This window comes from Mesocricetus auratus, unplaced genomic scaffold (assembly GCF_017639785.1).
Source record: "Mesocricetus auratus isolate SY011 unplaced genomic scaffold, BCM_Maur_2.0 Super-Scaffold_100004, whole genome shotgun sequence".
In the NCBI taxonomy this organism is placed as follows: domain Eukaryota; kingdom Metazoa; phylum Chordata; class Mammalia; order Rodentia; family Cricetidae; genus Mesocricetus; species Mesocricetus auratus.
Genome location: NW_024429189.1, coordinates 105913546 through 105936846, shown reverse-complemented (window position 1 = coordinate 105936846; position 23301 = coordinate 105913546). Strand labels below are relative to the sequence as shown.

At 37.5% G+C, this 23301-nt stretch overlaps 1 protein-coding gene across 1 annotated transcript in view; it reads right to left on the bottom strand.

Moving 5' to 3' along the window:
• Positions 1 to 23301, bottom strand: part of Sptlc3 (serine palmitoyltransferase long chain base subunit 3) — a 121152-nt gene that overhangs the window by 46576 nt on the left and 51275 nt on the right. The window contains exons 5-7 of the mRNA XM_005068695.4: positions 18498 to 18622; positions 16591 to 16684; positions 4800 to 4905 (exon numbers count right to left, since the gene is read on the bottom strand). Coding sequence (XP_005068752.1) covers positions 4800 to 4905; positions 16591 to 16684; positions 18498 to 18622 — 325 coding nt within the window. The remainder of the gene's footprint in view (positions 1 to 4799; positions 4906 to 16590; positions 16685 to 18497; positions 18623 to 23301) is intronic.

The window sequence follows — 23301 nt, the reverse complement described above, 5'->3', positions numbered from 1 at the left end:
TGGACTCTGGTTAGTCAGATCCAATAACACGAGGTTCCTGTGTTTGCCTAGTAACCTCAACTTTATGTGTAGTTGGGGTTTTAAAAACATATTCTTGCATCTAATGTGTCTAATTGTAATAAACTGAATTATGGGCAAGGATGGCTTCTGAGGAAATCTCCACTCTTCCAGGAAGGAGACTATCCAAGACTGCCCTACGGATGGTAGACTAAGACTTATGAGTTCAGATGCTAGAGACAGCCTTTGTTGTTACCTTTTTTGGTTCACCTCTGTTTTGAGTCAAGAGGGTGCACTTCACTTTTGCTTTCTCACTGGATGAAATAAACCTTTATTATTTGCTTGTGCTATCTCTGTCCTGGTGTAAATTCTCCTTTGGGAAGATCTCAGACTTCTGCTACAGTTATGATTGGAGGGCTATTCTCCAACCCACAGTAATATGTGTTTAACACAATATTAGGAAATCAGATTAGAACCTTAAAATAATACTACTTGATTTTAGACCTAAATAATATATTAATGGGCATTTAGACTTGAATTTTCAATCTTACAGATGGAGAAATTAAAGCCTAGGTAGAATTACTTTAAATCCCAGTTTATTTGTTCTTTCAGTGTTTACAAATTGGATGCCAACAGTTAGGCTGCCTCTTCTATCTACATTGACCTTTGCTTTACCAGGGCCACCTGGTTTTTAATGCCAGCTCTGCTTTATTTTATTAATCTGCTGCAGGGCAATTATCTAGGTCTTGGAGCCTGTTTCTTCCTCTTTACAATAATCTAAGCAGGTTTGTGCAATATTGTACACTTAGAATGTTGAGCAAGGAATAAACACATGGGCATCATGAATCCTCACTCTGCAACTCTTCTTTTTCTATATAAAGAGCAAACAATTTTGCCTCATAGGCAGTTTATTGTTTTCCAACTTGAGACCTCTTCAATTGAAAAAAATGAAATTATGAAGATAGTTACTCTTTGTTGTGGACTTTCTATGACCTTGCCTCTGCCAGACACTGGCTTATACGATCTCTTTTTAATACTTTCATATACGTTCTGTGGAGAGTACACAACTATGGGGGCCAATACCAGGATTTGAATCCAGGTCCAAGAATCAGATCCAAATCCTGACTCCTCTATATTCTCTACAAAAATAAGGACATCCATGGATATGGCAAAAGTAATTATTATTGATTGTTATTAATTTTGTGAAGTATTTCTGTTTTGACCCTAATTGAAACATTCTGACTTGAAAACTTAACTTTTCTCTTTAAGAGGAATGAAAAAAACTGTTGTGTGTGAGCAGTATATAGTGAGGGTATTTTACCTGTGGGGCAGACAAGTGAGAAACAAAACCAAATCAACAACTGGAACAGCAACAACCCTAGGAGTTAAAATGCAAAAGAGACTTTGGGCAGCTATCAACCAGTTATGTGTTTATCACACACTTCTCAAGAACAGAAGTGGACTTGGAAACTATTGATCTCATGTTCCCAGCCCTGGCCCTGACACTTTGGAAAATCCTATGGAAAGAAATTTCATCTTCTGGTGAAATGAAAGTTCTACATTGGCTTGCTCAAGTGAAGGCTTTCCAACTGGAATTTTGCTCAAGACTTCATGTTAGGCTAGTCTTGGTTTATAAAAGGAAGATCTGAGGCTGCCAGTGGGATGGAGGCTATTAGGGTGACATAATTACCATGCATAGAAGACAAGAAGAAGCTTTTGTGGCAGCAAGTTTATGACATGGAAACTTTGCTCAATGTCCATACTAGGTTAATTCATCTGCAACAGACTGATGTAAAGTGATACCTGCGAATTTCCCGTTGCTGTGCACACAATTTAATCTTCCCATCAAGAGTTAAAGTGTAATCTCTTTTCCCGACATCCAGGCTAGCTCTGTAATGTGTTTGACCAACAGGGTACAGTATCAGTTCTGAGCCACTCTCTCAAAACAGTGGCAAATTCTGGGTTTTCTGTCTTGGAATCCAGGGGTCATCCTGTAAGGAAGCTCTGAGTAGATGTTGCATCAAGACCAGATAATACAAATCTTGGTGTTGGTGCCCATAAAATAAAATAGAATTCATGTGAATGAGAAAAAGGCACCCTAGTTATCTCCCTAAAACCAGTGCTAAATGTGTGAAAGCAGTGATTTTGGATATTCTATTTCTACTTGAATTCTTGACTTGCCGAAGTCTTGTGAATGAGCTCAATGAATACTGTGTGTCACAGCAGACCTGACTCACAGGACCAAGTAAACTAAGAAATGATCATAGGAGATTTTTATTCTTTAGAATGGTTTCTTACATAGCAATAAACTGAGAGTTACCATTGTTAAATTGTGGTTTAGTGCCTTGTTGGCTTAGGGCCAGAAGTCTACATCTACATCCCTCCCCTCTCTGTCATAGAATAGGACAAAATTTAGCCTAACCCCTAGTAAGTTTGGCTGCTGTAGTTGTTTCTGATGGGACTATTTGTCAGTAAAACACTGATGAACCTCTAATTTTAGCCATGATCCAAGCACTTAAAAATGTAACTTTCCTTTAGTGGAGATAAGTTCTGTTTGTTTGAAATTGTGTTGTTTTGGTGCTAGTTAAAGGGATGCCCAGTTTACCTTTCCTCAGTCAATTCATCCTACTATGAATCCAAGCCTGGATGACTGGTGTTTAGATAAGGGTTGCTTGTATCCCTCCCAGGCTGGCAGCTGCTAAAATCACATAGGGAGAAAGCTTGGCAATTAAGGTTATGGCAGCACAGGCTTAGTATGAGATTATTTCCTAAAAGTTCAAGTTTAGAGACAGTGAGTAGCTAACTATCCTAGAATAGGGTTTTCTCAGCCTTGGCCCTATTGCTATAACTACAGGATTCTTCTGAATGCCTTATACTTTACAGGACATTCAGGAGCATTCCCAACTTCTCCCCACTAGATGTCAATAGTATGCTTCTACATGTGTGGCCACTAACACCTGCCAAATGTGCTCTGATTGAAGACAGGGCAAAAATCACTGTATTAGAGACTTCGTAAGCACTGCACACTCCTGGAATTGACCGTAGTAAATAATGATGTAGGTGTTGAAAGCAGTAGTATGAACTGCCATCTTTGCAACTGCATAAGTCTAATCATTTAAAAATTAAAAAACATGACTCTGGTTTTTATATTTTCTTCAAATTGGGAGAATTCACACCTCCCTACAACCTCCCCCACACCCTGCAGAAGGGATCGGGCACATTTCCTTTGTTACTCAGTTTTGACTCATGGCAGATGGTGTTTACTTATGATTGGTGAAGATAGTATCTTCATAATCTCCTTTGTTTTCAGTTGAAGAGGTTTCGAGTTAGGAAGCAATAAACAGCAACAAATGCAGCAATGTTTGCTCTTCCTACAGATGAGGGTGAGACCCAGAAGGAGGACTCACCATGCTATTATCCTCATGTCTCCTTTGCAGCCATACTCTTGCTTCGGGTTTTCTTGGTCCTCACTTCCTCCTTTTGTCTTTCATATATCTATCAAAAGCTTGCAGGGGGATAGAGCCCAGGTTCCTTTGCTGTAACAGTTGCTTGGGAATCAATTTAAGAAGGGGTACTCTGAAAAAATATGTTTCCTTGGCTTACAGAGTAGGGTGTAAACAGAACATATGCTTGGATGCAATTTTCATTTGAGTCATAATGGATTTAGAAAGAGAATGAAACAAATTCAATCACATCCAGCAATATAAAAGTTCTGCTCTGATATCCTCTTTGATTTCTTTCTTTAAAGACTCAAAGTTCTTGATATACAGGTCTTTCACTTCCTTGGTTAACATTATCCCCAGATATTTGATGGTGTTTATGGCTATTGTAAAGGGTGATGCTTCTCTGATTTCTTTCTCAGTCACTTTATCATCTGTATATAATAGGGCCACTGATTTTTTTTGAGTTAACCTTGTATCCTGACACTTTGCCAAAAGTGTTTATCAGCTCTAGGAGTTCCCTTGCGGAGTTTTTCGGGTCACTTATGTAAACTATCATATCATCTGCAAATAGTGAAAGCTTGACTTCTTCTTTTCCTATTTGTATCCCCTTGATCTCCTTTTGTTGTCTTATTGCTCTAGCTAGAACTTCAAGGACAATATTGAAGAGATTTGGAGAGAGTGGACAGCCTTGTCTTGTTCCCGATTTTAGAGGAATTCCATTGAGTTTCTCTCCATTTAGTTTGATGTTGGCTGTTGGTTTACTGTATATTGCTTTTATTATGTTCAGGTAATGACTTAGGGGAATAACTTTCCTGCTCAGCTTAAAGATGGCAGGAAAACAATCCTGAGAGTATCACCAAATGTGAAGTCAGCAAACACTGTCCCTGCTCTGGAGGAAGGATTGCCCTTGAGGTTAGGACCCTGTATTCTGATGCCAATCATTAAGTTAATATGACTGGAATAGGCGCTTGGGCTCATTGTCCACATGGGGGATAGGGGCCACCCACTGAAACATCTGTGACAGATGTGTCTCGGGACATCCTGATGTTGAGTAGCCCAGGCACAAAAGATCTTTGAAATGCTAGAGCACTGGAAGGAAGCAAGAGATCAGCAATGAGGACATTTTTAAGAAAGACTTCTCCAGCTTATCAGTCTCCAAATGTTCCAGTAGATGCACTAGGCTGTAGAAAAAACAGGACTTCCCAGATCTGACTACTTCATGGATAACCCTTTGTTATGTTCCTCCATAGCATCTATAAAAACATCCTTTATTCTTTTTAGCCAGAATGGTCATCTTTTCTCTATTGGGCGGCTTGCTGTGAGCCTCTGAGTGTCAAATGCCTCTGGTTATTCACATACCTGTAGATGCCCTCCACCAGGATGAGAATCTTTTTCCAAGCTCGGCCTGTGCGAGGCTGGCCGTTGATGATAGATTCCCTCAGGAGCTTCTCTAGGCTTTGTACATCTTTAAATAATGTGAAAAGAGAAACTGAGTTATGAGAGGGCTTCTGTTTGTCTTCCTCTTTTTGTTTCTTGATAGGGTGTCAGAGTTATTTATTAATTTTATACCTTTTAGATTTATACTCAGACCTGGTCTTTGAGAAGGCAAGGATGGAGCCAGAGAACACATGGGGGATTTGGGAGCTTGTTTTCTACTAAAGCTTAGCTCTGGTAAGATGAGTAGCTCTGCCTGTACAAGCTGGCTGAGTCAGTTCAAGGCTCTTTCAAGCTTTTCTTTGCCTGCTCGACAGAAGGAAGTCTGTGCTATAGACAAGAGTCTAGTGAAACTGAAGCTTTGTCACTAGGCAAAGACTGAACTCTGCTAGATGAAATTAACAGTCACTCACCAGTTGTTTAGACCTGAGTCTGCTAAGGTTCAAACAGAATACCGGTGTGGTGCTAGAGGTCTCATTATCCTTGGGGGCTTAAATTTTGAACTGTCAGATGTTTAAGCACCGTTTGGGTTGTGAAATAACTGGCAGTCCTGTGCAGAATATTTATGGCCACTGGACACGTTACTAGTAGTTGACAATTACTTAACCCCATTTTTGTGTCTAATACCCTTCTGATGTTCTTTTTCGTCAGAGGTCATTTAATTCTCACAAGACCACTGTGGAGGACTACTACAGGTTCTTCAAGTAGTGAGTCAGGCAACCGAGGCACAGAGGATTTGGGAAATTAAGGCAGTTGTTCTCAACTTTCCTAATGCTGCAACCCTTTATTACAGTTTTTCATGTTGTGGTGACACCCTCCTACCATAAAATTATTTTTTTGCCACTTTGTAACTGTAATTTTGCTACTGTTATGAGTTGTAATGTAAATAAATAATATTTAGGAGAGCTGATATGTGACCCCTGTGAAATGGTTATTCAACTCCAAAGGTTTGAGAACCACTGATCTAAGGTATATTGTTGTAAATGGCAGAGCTGGGTTTTGAACCTGTACTAAGTTCCATATTTGTAACCACAAACTTTTACTGCCTTATGAGAGAGCCCTTGTGCCACTTTCTCAAACTCCAAAATGATGTGGGCCAGGATGAAAGATTAATGTCTGATAGAACATCCTTGTTTGCTTTTAATGCAAAAATCATAAATAGTGAAAATAGAAGATGGTTGAGCTTGGGCTAAGAGGCCATTTGGAAGGACTTAGGAATCCACTCGACTATTTGCTTTTTTTATGTGTTATTTAAATTTTAACTTTTAAAGCCAAAGTGAGGGAAAAATTAGAGAGGCTAATGCACACATTTGTGTAGATTTGCTATATTTGTACTATATACTTTTTGCTCAAGAAATCCCACTGATCCTTGGTTATCTCCAGGGAAAGATGAGAGACAGGTAGAGAAGTTATCTGAGTTCAACCATGAAGTTAAATGACAAGTAAGTGCTAGTCACTGTATGCTGCTGAGGTTTTTAAAACCTTTTTTGTTATAATAAACTAATAAAGTCTTAGAAAGTCCTTCATGAACTAGTCTCTGAAATTTCCCCAAGACCAATTCTCTGTGGTCCTCAACAGGCATCCTGTTGCTCTCCTATAGTTTTTGTCTTTTGTCTGTCTGGTAGGCATCCACTCATCACCCACACCTCACTTAGACTGGACAATGATACATACCTGATCTACTATACTTTGAAGCACTTATTACCTAAATTGTTGTTAGAGCTCATAGAGGGCAGAGACCATTCCTGGTCTTAGTCTAAGTATACAGTATTAGTATTACATCAGTTTTGGATGATTGACTCATATTTATTTTTATGGATAAACAACATGGACCATGAGGTGGAAAAGATCTAGATTAGAGTTGCCAGAGAGGACAGTGGCATTTTGTCTGGAGCTAAGGTTTCCTTAGTAAAGTGTATTTTTTGTCTTGGTTTCAGAGTCTCTTCTCTTTTGAATGTTTCCAGTTGATGCCACATCACTCACCATGATATGGCAGCCAAGAGACAAAAACAGCAACTTTTCTGCTTCAAATTCTCAGGGCTCACAAATCCTCACCTGTATGGCTAGTTTGTTTTTACTTTATTTAGGCTGACCATTGAAAGAACCCCTGGGAGTGGAGGAGACAGCCTCTCTGTTTATCTACTGCAGGCTGTTAGTCTACGAATGGACAAAGAGGCAATGAACAAGAAGTTATTTTTAAAGAACACTGACTTTTCTATTTTTTTTGGTGCATAAATGAGACATGATGTGTGGCTTTAATGCCACCCTAATAAAAGTTAGTTCAATTAAAATAAACTTGAAGATACTTTAATTCAGTGATATAACATAATACTTGTTCTAAAATTTGTTTCTGTATAAAGGGAAATAATTCAACAGGAAGTATTAAATAGGAGTGATGGGGTAGGGTAGAAGAGGGAATACAGGGAGGGATAGTTAACACTAATGACCTTCTGAAAAACTCATGAGAGTATGCCATGTCAAAGCTTCCCAAAATACAAGTATATGTAGAAAGAGTTTAAATGAAATTAATTGTAATGGGGCAGCAACACCTTTGCTAGATATCACAGACTGACAAATAGAAACCCCAGTGTCATGTATGGATGAGTTGTTGGCAAGTAAGATCCCATAGAATCCCAAATACTACAGGCTATTGCCATTTTTTATTATCTTCCATAACTTGATGGTAAGAATCTATTAATGAAGATACTACATATTTGAGTCATAGAACCTGGAGAGAGCAAGCTGGTTCTAGCCTGGAAGCTTCATCCCTATTTTCATAGTGCTAAAAGGTATGGAGGAGAAAAGTAATCATCAGTCTTGTCCAGCTGTGAACTCTAAAAGCTCCAGTAAATGTCAGCCTGATATGATCACTGTGCAGTTTTGGCATGAATGTCATGGGCACAACAAACTATTTTATGGTTGTATTTAAGGCCTTTTATATAAGATGGAACCTATTTCTGGCACTATTTTTGAAGTAAAAAAACCTGTGGCTAGACAAGTCCTAGGTTCCAAAAACAAAACAAAAACAAAAAAAAAACCTACTATTACTCTGCTAAGTGGATGTAGTAGTAAAATAATGACTAGTGGCTTGTTGTACTCCCACAGATTAGTGCTTCTCCCAAATTTCATCAAAGAAGCTTCTTTCTGTAGTAGGTGATACTCAACACAGAAACCCATGACTGGCCAACGTGCTGCGAATGAGAGACTTTGGAATGCTCAGCCCTAAACTGGACATCTATATCATACCTCCCATCTAAGGCTCAGGGATCATTGTGGGAAGAGGCAGGCAGAAAGATTGTAAGAGCCAAGGGTGGTGGATAATTACAAGGAAATAGTATCTTCTAGATATGACAAGGCAGTTCCATATATGAGTTCTAAGAAGTTGTGACAACATGCACAAGATTTGTGAAAAATCAAGATAGACAAAATCTCAGAATGGAGAGGAGATGTGGACACAGAAGAATTCCATCCTTAGCTAAGGAGCTGTTGAAATTTGATAGCGGCCGAGAAAGGAAGACTTAATTCTCTTTAATGGCATGTCTTCTGGTAGTATGACTGTGCTCCAACAAATGTCCACATACCTAAAGGTAGATTGACAGCACAAATTTGATGGGTTTTAAAAAATGATGATACAAAGTTGGGTGGGAATGGAATAGTGGGTTGATATTGGAGAAGTAGGGGAGGGAGTTAATAGGATAAAGAATATTGTCAAAGAATACATAGAAATATTAAAAATAAAAATGAGTGTTTTAAGATTGAAAAATAAATATGTAAACCACAAATGATTGAATGGTGCCTTCCATAGAAGAAGGATTCTAATGAAGTTTGTGAAACCCCTAGTTGGCACATTTCTTCAAAATGCTCTAGAATCCTCAGAGAGGGCTTTTTAAAGGGTCTAAGGAGGCCTCACTACTCACTGAGTATTTGTAGGAGGTTAATGGCTGCAGGTGAAGGGAGAGACATTTTCTTTAGTGGTTAGTTGTTTATGATCCTATAAATAACTTTCCACCCATGCTTCTGCAGGCAATTCTAATGAAATTTACTGATTACCAATGGTGTAAAAGTAGAAAGGGGATTCATTAGGCTGAAATAAAACACATTATTGTATATTATTAATATATGCTAATCAAAAACAATAAAAGTGCTCTAGAATTAATGGAGAAAAAGCATGCTGGCCCCTGGTTGGAGCTGGCTCCTCTACTTAAACTGGATAGCTGGAGAATCTTTTTTATGGTATGTAGTGAACCACCCTAGGAATAGGCTGTTTTATTTCCTTTAGTAGAAAACACAAGGAGAGTCTTTTTACATGTGTTAATTTGAAAGAAATTGGCTCCCAAATGGAGTGGCACTATTAGGAGGTGTGACCTTGTTGGAGTAGGTGTGGTTTATTGGAGATGTGTCACTGTGGAGGCAGGCTTTGAGGTCTCATATATGCTCAAGCCATGTCCAGTGAGATAGTACACTTCCTGTTGCCTGCAAAATGTAGGACTCTCAGCTATTTCTCCAGCACCATGTCTCCCTGCATGCTGCCATGTCCCACTGTGATGATAATGAACTGAACCTTTGAACTGTAAATGAAACACCCCAATTAAATGTTTCCACTTGTGAGAGTTGCCACGGTTATGGTGTCTCTTCACAGCAACAGAAACCCTGAGACAATACATAGCAGGTGAGAACATCAAGGCTAAACTGAGGGGAGATGGCAACTGCTAATGCAATAGCCATGGTATCAGATGACTTTTTCAAGATGTGTCACAGATTTCTGAGTCCTACACATGCTGTGGCAGCAGCTTCTTGGTTAAGAGTCATATTGAATGCAAAAAATATGTAAATGTCCTAGCTATATCCCTTCAGCTCCTCTCTCTTCACAAACACAGTTAATTCTTTGCTCCCCACAAAAGGCCCCGCTTTTTGTCTGCAGAACCATATTTGATCTGGAAAAGTAGTTACTTTAAATTAACCACAAAAAGGAATTGGTGTTTATATAGGTTTCCCTGGGTCCCTCATCCCTCAGGTAATGCTCGCAGCCATAGTTTTCCATTAGGAATGAAGTTTTGGACACTGTGGTAAGCTGCTTGATGGTATCCCTTTCCTGGTCTGCTTTCTCCTTCTCTCTGTTCCTCTCTCATTGGCCGTGCTTCTGCAGCTTACTTTCTGAATAAGAAAGGTTTCCTTGAATCCTTCTCTTAGGGTCTGATACTGGGAGAAAAGAACCAAGATAAAGCAACAGACTTGAAGTCCAACTCCAGCTATTTGACATATGGGTGACTTCAGGTATGTTATTCAATCGCTCTGAGGTCAGTTTTCAGTAACGTGTGGGTGACACAGAACTGTGTATTATGGTTGTTGCAGAATTGACTTACTAATTATTTAAATGATTTAATAGGTCTGGAACCAGTGCTTCTGAATTTAAGATATGACTTATTTCCCACATTTTCCTATCCAGGAACTACTACTAGCTTGCAGCTATAAAACTTCTGGTCCCAGGTTTGAACTGAGCATTGCTAAAAATTAGCTTCTTAGTCTTTTTTGTCTCTAGGAAGAATCCTTTGAAGATTCTGATTTCTTTCCTTTCAGAGCTTTCTTTCTGCTTAATGTGCTCAGTTCCTTTTGTGACTGTTGAAGATAAGGAGGGTAATAAAGGACTAGGTTTTAGTTAGTAGCTGGACCTGTTGATACAGGATTGGAAATTTGTTTTGCTATTTGTTATGATGCTCTGAGTAGCTTTTCTGTTTTTCCCCTATACAGAACTCAAGAGCCAAGAATACTGATTTGTTTGTAGGTACCCTATTACAAACAATACAATGTTGCTACATCAGAAGATAATCTGTTCTCAGCCATTCAAGGAATGTTGTGATGGTTCATATTGACTGACACTTAATAGGACTTAGAACCATCTTGAAGACAAATGTCTTGGCATGTCTTTGAAGGGCATTTCCAGAGGGGTTTAACTTAAGAGGGTTGGTGACCTATTGTGAATATGGATGATGACCAGTCCTGAATATGGATGACACCATTTTATGTGATGGGGTTCCTGAGGGAATGCAAAGAAGGAAGCAACCTGAGTGCTAGGAGTCATTTCTTTCTGCTTTTTGAATGTGGGTGCAATATGACTACTTGCCTCATGCTCCTACTGCTGTGACTTCCATGACATGCTACACCCTAAAACTCTGAGTCAACGCATCCTTCCTTTCCTTAAGCTGCTTTGGCCAATCATTTTGTCACAGCAATGGGGAAAGTCAGTAATGCAAGTGGGAGAGGTATAAAGAGAACTTGGGACAGAAAAGAGTCAATAGGGGAAAACAAATTTTGGGTTTCATGAAATATCATAATCTCAGTGTTTGGAATGGCCCAGTATGGGTGTCATCCTTAAGAACCGGTTCTTAAGGTTATGAGCTTTTTTATCTAGTGTGGTTGCATCTGTCAGAGAAGCAAATTTGGCATCTTCTACAGAACCTTAAATAACCCTGTATTATGTCACTCTAATCTGTGGATGAGTTTTCAGGAGTAAAGTATCATGGTATTGGGTGCAGACACATTTAGTATTATCCTCAGTATCACAAAGCTGCAAGTAGGGCCAGCAGAAATGAATATCATATGTATTGTTGCCCCATCTATTTCTTTCTCCTTCCAGACACTTTCTCCCTTCTTTTACCTCTCAAAAGAGTAGAGGACCCTGGATATAGCTCTGCTCCCAAAGATGCCACTTTCATGATGTGACTATGACATAAAGCTGCATGAGAGAGAGTGAAGGCTTGCATTTGGTTCTTACTGCTGCTGCAAGAAAAGAGCCCAAATTATTGATTAAAACAAGACAAACTGGGGGTTCTACAAATTTGGACATCAGAAGTTGCAATGGGTCTGCCTGGGCTAATTCACAGCTTTGGAAAGATGGGCCATGTTTCTGAAAGTGTTAGAGCTGCCTGTGCTTTCTCAGATTTTCTTGCTTCTAGGCCCTGCCTTTCTTAGAATGTGGTCCTTTTCCATCTTCAAAACTAAAAATGGCAATTGCAATCTTTCTCATATTGCATTTCTCTGACAATCCTCATTTTGCTTCATTTTCTGCATATAATAACCATATTATTACACTGGATCTTGATAGAGGCTTTATTTCAGAGTTAATTGACTGGCCCACACAATTCTCTCTGTAACTTTAACTTTATTTTAGGGTAATGAGGCACTCACAGGATTTGGAGACCAGGGCAGTGGTATGTTTCAGGAGAATTATTTTGCCTTCTATAGAAAACTCAGCAATAGCAGCTCATTCATAATGAATGTCTGTGGACTCGGAGGTAGTAGATGATGACCCAATTGCAGAGTCCTAATGAGTTGGGAATGGCAGCTTTTTTCCAGAGAGTTCCAGAGTCCACTACTTCTTTGTAGAATAATTTTTAAGTTAAATTAGCATACAAAGTAACAGGTGTACCTATGGCATATTTACACACACTTTTTTTGAGTTGATCTTTTCTAGATTATCTTGGGAGAGTTTCTTAAATACCTTTCAACTTTAGTCTTTTCATCTATTAATTAGTTTCTATCTTATTATGTTTTATTCAGAACTAACTAAATGAACAAATAAATAGAGAGACAACATCAAAATAGCTAGACATCTGACATACAGTAAATTCTTAATAATAAGTGCTAGTTTCTGGTACAAAATAACTATAGCTGATATTTATTATAAATATAAATTTTGTCATATATTATTATGGGGTAAGAAGGCAGCATGAAGAGTAAGTTATTCAATGGGCTGAATATTCAAAAAACTTTGTAAAATATATAATTAAAATTTAATACTAATTATAATCTCAGCAGAGTTAAAGACTAAAACAGAAATGCATTTGAACATATTTAAATTTTGGAGAATTGTAAGATACTCTCATTCACCTGGTCCAGATGAATATTTCAATACATTATCACACTTGCTCTATTAATCTATCTGTCCATCTACCTACCTACCTACATATCATCTATCATATCTATCTATCTATCTATCTATCATCATATCTATTATCAATCAATCTACCTGTCATCTTTCCTCTAATCTATCATCTATTTATCTATCTTTACCCATTTACTATCTATGTATAATTCTTTCTTCTGAATTGAGACTAAGCTACATATATCATTTCCTGTACACCTAAGCAGTTCACTACATCCTCCCTAAGAGTAGAGGTATACCTTTATATGATCATAGCAGGGCCAGTTGACTTATCCTATATGGAACAAGATATAGTATCTTGGGCTTTATGAACCACACATGCTCTTTGTTACATACTCCTTTTTGTTTTGTATATAATCCTTTACAAATGTAACCTCACAGGTGACAGTATAATTACACACCTTGGTATATTACTCTTACTTAGTACTAATACGTTTATTTGTTTATCTTCTGACTTTACAATTTGGCCCAGGAATAGCATCATCTCATGTCACTCAGAATGTAATATTGCATATTTGTCACAATCTTCAGGATCCTTTATATTAAATTATTTTCTACAATTGTTTTTGTATTTTGTAATATTGCCAAGACAATTCCTTGGCTTTTATCAAGCATCTCTAATTTGAGATTTTTGGTTCTGTATCCTATGTAAATGATGGAGAATCTTCAAATATCACATTGAAGATAAAATGTTTATGCACCCATCACTAATGGTGTTGGTGTTTTTCAGCTGTCCAAGCATTGTGTAACTTCTTCCTGATGTAGTGACTATTTTCTGTTCTGAGTGTAGTTTCCCTGACACTGTTATTCTGTAAATAGAATCTGAATGAAAATACTAAATGGTTGCTTATGTAGTGTGGTTTGTGTTGCTTGTTTTAGGGTAAAATACTGTGGGTCCTGAATAATCACTAAGCAGTCTGTGGTCAGACCAATCTAAAAGGTTATTTTATATTGCTTTGCTTAGATATTTCTCACACTACCTAGGTGACAAAACAAAACAAAAGACATGAATGTTGTAAAGGGATTTGTGAGGAGGAAGGAGGTGACAGGAATGAGAGGGAGGTAAGATGTGATGGGGTGAGAGTAACTAGAGGCCATTATATATAGATATGAAATTATAATAAAATAACTAATACAAAAATCTATAATAAGACTTAGGTCTTCTATCTCTCATTGTGCATTATAGACATACAATGCATTAGTTTCAATCCAAAGATTTGTATTTAAGTTGGTCTGGAGGTAGGAAAAATCATTAATCTGACATGGATGATCCCTAGATGTCTGTATTTTACAGTTGGGCCACAAACAGTTTAGTAGAATGGGATGAAGAAGTAAGAAATCAATCTTGACAATGACCCAGATCACTTGTTCCAAATAAATTACAACCCAGCTCTGTATATTTTAGAAGTTAGGTTATTGTGTAATCCATATGTACATGGTTTATTCATTTCCAGGTATAAGCTTCTACCACCAGTCATCTGTCATGCTAAAGATTCAAATCATATAACATATTTGTGCTAACACTAAGGGAATTGCCTGGCCACTTATATAAAACATTACTGTTTCTTTTTCTTTTTTCACTTCATCCTTGTATCAGCAGAGCTTCATCGTGAATACAAGCCTGGCTTTGAATTCAAAATCCTCTTAACTGAGCCTCCTGAGTGCTAGGATTCCTGGAAGGAATCATTTTACCCAGCCCAAACATACTTCTTAAATCCCTAAAAGATGCGTATTTCGAACATGAATTCTTAGTACTACCAATGTAATTTGAAACTGGATGTAATAGTAGATGGCAAATCAACTTAACTGAAGGGATTTGTCTTATCAAATGTTAAAATGAAAAGTCTAATATTTGCTGCAAATTAAAGAAATGAGGGCAACATATTTTAATTACACTGAACTATATATCAGAGTTGAGCCACATGTCTATGGTCTTATTCTTCTGGAGTGCCTGGCCCTGGTCCTCACCCCATCATAGCAATCTGTGCACAGATGCTGAAAGTAGTTCTCCAATGCGTATTAATCCCCACCTGTTGTGGGGTGTTTGATACTCAGAGACTGTGTTAACCTTGAATCAGGGGGTGGAGTCAGTGACTAGCTGACTGGAATTAGCCATAGAGAATCCAGGAATATGAATACAGGAGACACACAGGAAGGAGTAGGGAGAGACTTAGAGATTTCATGCTCTCTTCGATCTGGGAAGTGTGAATAGAAGGCCAGCTGGTTGCTTCTCCATTGCTTCTTTGATCTATTAGATTTTCACCCCAATATTTGACTCCTGAGTCTTTACTGGCAATAGAACAACTTAGATAAACATATTACCTACTCCTACCCCATGCCCTTCTTCAGTGAGAGCAGGGTTTCATTGAATCCCCCACTAGTTAGAAAAGGGATTCAGTGGGTTCACTTGAGAACACTCATGAATTTTCTTCCCTCAGTCATGAGACAACTGTTCTTTAGCTTGAGATTATTCCAAGGAAGGCAGCAAAGAACCAGGATACTCCTCCTTGCTTATTGTCAGTCTTCTTTTCCTTTACCTTTTGTGAATTCTTTGAAGGAAAGGGTGTACTGAGGAGTAAAAACAAGGAAAGTTGAGAGGAATGGAAAGAAAGTGAGAAAGGTGTTAAGAAATAAAAGGAAGTGGGCTGGTGTGCTAGTGTGCTGATGTGTGTGTGTGTGTATGTGTGTGTGTGTGTATGTGTGTGTGTGTGTGTGGTTGCAGGAGCATGAACACAAAATGAAGTGGAGCCTCTGATGCTAATGTGCCAGAAGTAGAGCTTTAAAAGGTCATAAATGTCAATGTCTTCCTTATCTTTACAAATAAAGACATTGAATGTAAGAAATATGGAAGGATTTACAGAAAGTGGTACAAATCAGGGGCACATTTGGACCAGAGGACACAGGTGTTACCAGCCATGACCTATTTCTTTTAAGTTGTTTTCCTGAGACTTCCAATGGTGTCTGTTCTGACCCACAAGGAATAAAGGAATAGCCCTCTGCACCATTTCCACCATTCAACAACATAACAGAGCCTGGAAGGGCATTAAAAATCTTTTGAGATCTATCTGTTATTTTGTTGTATGTCTATGAATATTTTGTCTGCATGTATGTATGTGTACCATGTGTGCCTGGTGCCCACAGTAGTCAGAGAGGACATCTGATTGCACATCACTGGAGTTACAGATGGTTGTAAGCTACCATGTGTGATCTGGGAATTGAACCTGGGTTCTCTACAAGAGAAACAAGTGTTCTAAACCACAGAGACATCTCTCCAGCCTCTGGAGGGACATATTCCAATATAGTTAAAAACATCTGGAGGATAGAGATATGAGTGTTTGTATGTAGGGATAGGGAAATCCAACAGTATACCAAGAAGAAAGCTAACTTTTTACTTACACATAGCTCAAAATTTAAAAATATTTGAGCTTTTCCAAGACAAGGTTACAAGAAGAGGAGAATTACGACTCATCTGATAATTAAATGGTGTCCTAAGATATCAATCACATTGTCAGAGGCCACATCACATGACTTCTAGCAGTGACATTAATGGGTTTTGGTAACACTTAGCAATCTGGACTTTTAATGCACTTCAGCCATTTGTTTCAGGTCACCAGAGGTTAACAAGCCAGCAGTGAATATAAGCATACTTGTCTTTCATTAGGATAAGTTAGCAATTTGAAAAGCAAGGACAAAATCTCATGAATAATCTTGACCTGTGTCTGGCAGCAAGCAACTGAATATTGGATAAATGCACATATACGCACATATACTCACTGTTGTGTTTGAAGGGTCTTATTGTTGCACCTGAGAGTCGAGCCCCCAGGATGATAGATGTGTGGTTGAACTCATCACTTAAAATGAGGCATCCCTAGGCAGAAAACAAACACAAACCACAAGATAATGAAAGGAAAGGCAACATATGGAAGCTAGAAGACTCCAAAAACCTATATTAAGTCTGAATGCTGTTTAGTTTGAAAAGGTTGAATTTCAGCTGGTATTTATATGGATAAAATCTAATCTTTCAGCTGTCTCATGGAGATAGCAGCTGTTCATAGGACATTGCATCTTTAGTGGGATTTTACAAATACTTTTCAACAGAAATATCATGTTAGAGTCTGAAGGATTGAGCTTTGACTGGAAGTCTGATATTTTGCAGAGGACTGTAGACTAGTTTGGTACCTGATTCTGTGCTAGATTATTTGGAAGGTTCTCACTAGTCCTCCTGGCAGCTTGGGGATTTCCATAGTAAGGCATTTCAAAATCTAACCTTGTGTTCTCATTCTGCCTGTGTTAACAGCCCAAGGAGACAGACACATCTGTGTTTTATAGTTAAAAACTTTGACTTTGGAAAAGTGTACATGGAAAGTCAGTGTGAAGTGGATGGAAAATACTACTTCTCACCCATTATGTAAATTTATTTTTCTTTAAAAATTTAAAATGCATACATTATAGAGCTGTCCAAGGGTACCCAAACTGAGGAGAAATTATGACTGTCTTAATACAAGTTTCCTCCTTGTATTTTGGTAATTTCACATACAACATGTTTTAGGTTTTTGAGGCTAAAGTCAGCAAAATTTTCTTATCTCCATGCTGAAGAATATGTGTCTATTTGCAAGTTTTCCTTTGAAACATTTCAGAAATATTGTAAACCTCATGATACCTTGCATCTATGTTTTTTAGCTGTGTAATTACTATAAATAAAGCAGTTGTTACTGCCACTAAGTTCCATATTTTTATGTTAAATGCTACATGTATTATATATAAACATCTAATACGTCACTAAAATAGACATTTCCCCAACTGTTCTAATACTTTTAAAGATGTTATAACCATCTTTTCGATTAACTTTCACAGAACTCAATTTAAGATCATATATCATACTTAGTTGTCATTACATTCTTTAAAAAGCATAATTCTTATTATCACACTTGATTATTTAAAATGGGGTAGCCAAATTCTCATTTCTTTCTCAGGGGCATCCTTAAACATTCTGGCATGATTTGCAATATAAAGTTCTTGGTGATTTGGCATGTACTTTCATTGTTGATCTGTTCTTATTTATGATTCTGCATTCTAGTTCTTCCTCTCTCTGTACATTGCCCATGCAGACCCTTTATTGTTTCAAGAAAGAATGTGCTAACATATCAATGTTCTGTTCTTATATTTCCAGTACAGACATTGCATGCTATCTCAAAAAGAGCTGGCAGCTCTTTTTCCTGTAGTGTCCGTCCAATTTTACTCAGTGTATTATTTATCTACTATAATTTGAACACTTAAATTTATAAAGCAGAGGTCTTGTTCATCCTTTTATATCCCATGTGTGGCTTTATACCATGACATGTAATATCTCAACAATTAGTCAACCAAATGAATGAATGAACGAATGACATAGGAAAAAATTTTGGTCTAAAGTAGTGCTTAGTAAGTAGACAAATGTAGATGAAAAGTCCTTAAAACTACAACTTTTCTAAGTTACTGTTGAAGATGACATTTGATCCACATTTAGTTCAGCAACTCAATAACCAGGATCATCATAATGATTTGCTAAACTATGCTGATATATTTATCCAAAGATTTTGGTGTTGAAAAAAGGGGCTTTCTGGAACACTTCCTGAGGACTTCCCTGAAGGTTTAATTCTTAGGCATAACACAGCAGAAGACACACGTCAACAAATTCTTACCTTTCCAACAAGTATAGGGATATTCATTGAGTTGGTTGCGAATCCCATCCCGAAGATCATCACTGCTTCTACATTCAAGAACTTGGCAAAGAGATCCTCCAGCTCCTTATGCTTATCCAATGTACCTGGGCAGAAATTACATGAGGAGTGCCTCTCACTTTTTAACAAGCCCAAGTTTAAAAACTCAAATTTCACTAAGCATACATCAACAAAGACCTGAAGCATAGCAACAATCTTTGTTATAGTCCCAATCTAGAAACAACTCAAAAGCCCATTTATTATTACATGAATGTATTAGTTTTGGAAATACAGTTGAATATAACCTAATGAAAGACAAAAATACTTCTTCACACAGTGGTGTGAGCAAATTTTATGGAAGAAGCTGGACTCTTCTGAGTATAAGTTGTGAGTCCATTTATAGAAAGTTTGCAAACTATAGCACTTGGATGTCAGGAAAGTGATAGTTTTCCTTTTTTCGACAATGACAAGGATTTGGAATTCTCTGTATGTTCTGTTTTTGTTGTTGAATACACAGGTATGTGTTCTTTGTAAAAATCCATTGAGCTATATAATTACAGCTCCTTTGCTATGCATTTTACAATGCAACATGATTTATAAAACACACCAAAATCCCTATATCCCACAAGTAATTGTTACTACTCTCTAAGAGATTTCATTTACCTAAATGCACACAGACCCCACAACTTCTATAGCCACTAGTGGTAGCAGTTGAATTTTTCAAATCTTGGAGTGCACTAGATACTCAAACAAACCTTCTATCTAAAGGATATCATTTAATCTTAGGCTTCCAGTAGTACAGGTAATATTACCTTAAAGGTAAGAAAAACTAAACAGAGATAATTATCCTAACTGTAAATATATGTTTTGCTTCTCATGAACTTTCCTCCTCTCCTCTTGATCTCTCTCTTCCTTTCTTCCTCCTTTTCCCACCGCCCTCTCTCTTCTTTCTCTTAATTTCCTTTGACATTGTCTTATTATGTATCCTTGGTTGCCTTCCAATTAGTAAGCCTCCTATCTCAACTCCCTGAGTGCTAAAGTTACAGGCATGCATCACCACACGCAGCCTATGACCTTTTATATACTTGTTTACTGATCTCTTTTTAAATATTATAATGATATTACTTCTTGCTGGTAGCAAAGATTAATAATTTTTGAATTTTGTTTTTGATAATTTCACCTTCTAGATCTACAGTATCTGGTGTCACAGCTACTAGCTATATGTTGTTAGTGAAACTGAAGAAATGAGTTTTAAACTATATTTGAATTTTATTTCTACCTTAAAATTAAAGTACTTCAAAAATATTTCCTCCTAAATACTGTGCCAGTATTTAAATAGAATTTCATTTGGCTTCAGTCATGGAAAATTTGGTGTGCACAATGGGATGTTGTATGAATATAAAAATAATAACAAGAGATTTTGTGTTGATTATATATTCAAATAGTAATATAGCTATTAGAAAATTAAAAATGACAGCTCTGGCATTTTTACTTGTCGATTTTCCTAGATAAGATATTTATGTCTGTGTGATAAATGACTTTATCTACTGAGGCATCTCTCCAGTGTGACAATTTAAAATGTAATTGCTCCAGCAAACCTGGAGTAAGAATGACTGTACTGTGTGTTGCTTCTGGCAACTCAGGATAAATGAATTCAGGTTTGAGAACAGAAAAACACAAGTGGTGAGATGTAACTTACACCTACAGGATTTTAAGAGCTGTTGTCGAGATTGAAGAAAAGTAAACATTGTTACCATGTTTAGTACCATTATAAACATGCTTCTTTCAGTGTAACAACCAATTTATATTACTATTCAGGCTGAAATATCAAGATTCTGTTCTCACTAGTAAATTAGCTCCCTTACTCTGCCAGAATAGTTAAAGGTACGAATTTAGAAAGTATTAAATGGTCAGTTCAAAGATTTAATTCTTAATATTTTGTAATCAATATTAAGGAGTATAAGTGAAGAACAACCTTTGTCCTTTATGAGAAATGACAGCATTATACATAAACTAGTAGGTGGCCTTCTCAAACATGAATTCAGTTATCCCAGGAGTTGTCAGAAGCAACACACACGATATGGTTGTTTTTACTCAAGTCTTGGTGGAGCAGGTAAAAATTAAATTGTCACACTAGAGACATGGTTTGGATGATAAAAGCATTTATAATGCAAACTTCATGATCTGAGTTGACATCCCAGAACTCACTCAGTGGAAGGAGAAAACCAAATTCACAGAGTTATCCCTGAACTTACACAAACACGCACACACACACACACACACACACACACACACCACACACACACACCAATAGTTAAAAGGTTCTATCAGAAAGAGTAAATAAACTTTGAAGATGAAATCTGAACATGTGATCATTTGTTGGATTCGTTTTTATATAGAATACACTGCCTTCCAAAGAGGATGGTCTCAGGAGTAGGCAATCAGAAGTTAAGAGACTGAGTTCCGGCCCCATATCTGCCATTAACAACTGAGTGCTCTCTAGTTATTGTCCCTGAAAGTTGTTAAAAAGATAGGAAGATATGGTTTAGGGTTTTCTGGCATTGCACATGTGCTTTTTTTCCACACAGAATGATCTCATGTCATGGTGGCAGCTCCCACTCACTTTCTCATATCCACCCAACAGGTGAGTCATTCTATGCCACCCTTGTCAGTTGCCCAGGGCAAAACCAGTCTGGAGATTACATAATCTTTGTCCCACGATAGCTATAATTACTGTAAATTGATTCAGGCATTTGGAGAAATACTACAAAAGGAGCCCACAAGGTGCACATAGACATGAGACCCGTGACTTCCACAGATACCCACAACAACAGAATGTTCGTTCAATCAAAAACTGATATTATAGTAGACGTTTTGTCATGATAAATAGAATGCCTTGCCTGATGCTGACATTCAGTATGTGTCTAGAGAGTTACATGGAGTCGTTTTACAGAGAATAAAGACAAGCGTGAGTTAAGGGTAGGGACTGAAATTCAGGAGGTCAAATATCTATGCAGAGCCAAAGCAACAAGGTGACTAGGCAGCAGACAGCAGTATTTTTTAAAAAAAGAAGGTACTTGAATTAGTCAACTCAGCAGCTTTGCTCATAAATTTTTCCTGTCTAGGGTGTCAAATGAGTAACTGTGTCACAATCTAATCTTCCAGACATATGTGAACAGATACTCAAGATAAATCTCCACCTTTGTTCTTTCTATACCTTGTTTCCCACATGCTTAACTATCACAGCAGAATCACTGAAAGTCCTTAGGATAGCGTGGGGTGTTGTGATAGGCCAACAAACAGCCAAGTGACTAAGTGATGTGCCCAAGACTGTCTTGAGAGGTTTCCCAGTGTTTATGGATTAACAAAAATTTGGATTTTTTTGAATTAGTTAACTGCTGGTTTCTTATTAGTCTTAAAAATGAAGGATGGCTCCAGGGAGCAAAGTAGTCACTAGCGCTTCCTCTCTATAGTCAGCAGGCTGTGCCTCAATGCAGTAAAGATGTTAAGTTGCAGCTGGTGGTCCAAATACTTGGGTAGTTTTAGAAATAATATTCAATAGTTTGTCTTTGGCAGAGAAATACTGTCTTTCGTATATCCTAATAAAGTGTAACTATAGCCCTAGTTGAAAGAACAAACAAATGCAAAATAGTTTTTTTTTGCTAATGTCAGTGGCTCTACAGATTACTGTGTTATGTATGTGTTGACTCCTGTTATTACTTTGATACTTTATTTATCCAGCAGGATACCAACATTTGCTATGTGAATAAAAGAATAAATATGAACTGAATATGTTCCCTTGCCAGTTTACTAAGTGATGTTTTCAGATGCCAAACACTGAATTCATTGCCATAAATCAAGTGAATATACAGGAGATTCAGGATAAATTACCAACAATCTGGACATGGGCTACATTCTTCTGTTGAATTTTTAGTGATATAGACTGGCTCACCCTCAGTCAAAATATAGAGATCTCTGGCTTTCATACAGATGTACTAACACTGATTGATAGCAATGAGTGTGGGTATAATTGAGATGTCCATTTCATTCCTCTGTTTCATGTGTGAAGCTATTTTCATAACTGTGACTAATTGGTTCATATTATCCTGTATGCAGAGTGTTTCTAGACTTGGCCCCAGCACAGGGTGTCATTTACCATGAAAACCTGCCAGCTCTCCCCATCTGTCTGTTTCAATGGCACTGTGCTATCAGTTCTCATTTGTGCCACTTTGCCTGCATTGAAGATCCTGCATTCAAGCCAGCATCAGTCCTTGTGCCTAAAGGAATCTAGCTGTAGGCATTACACAGAAGTCTTTTGGTACCCAGTTATTTTACTTGCAGTTTATGGGGTTATACTGCCTCTTGATTGACCTTACATTTTGTTAAACCTTCAGAGAAAGACTAGAAACTAGATGCCTTGCCTGGCTCCTGCATTCAGAGACAAATAGCGGAAGTCACTTGCATCTGCATGCCTACCTTAGGATGTCATTTAAAACAAAACACTCACCACATCTTGTTAAATTAAAGCAATAGTAGATAGAATCTGATGCTAGTAAAGTGTCTAAGGGAGGCATGATTATGCAACTGCATTTTCATGGCAAATGATACAAATGAGAGAAGAACCATTAAACTGACAAAATGATGTGTCTTTTACTTCATGTTCCCATTCTTTTATTTCTCTTTTTTACTTTTTTACTTTTTGAGAACTTCATGTATAAGTACTGTATTGACACATTTTTCTCCTCTCTCTCTTCCCTCCAACTTATTTAAGGTTCCCCTTATTTCT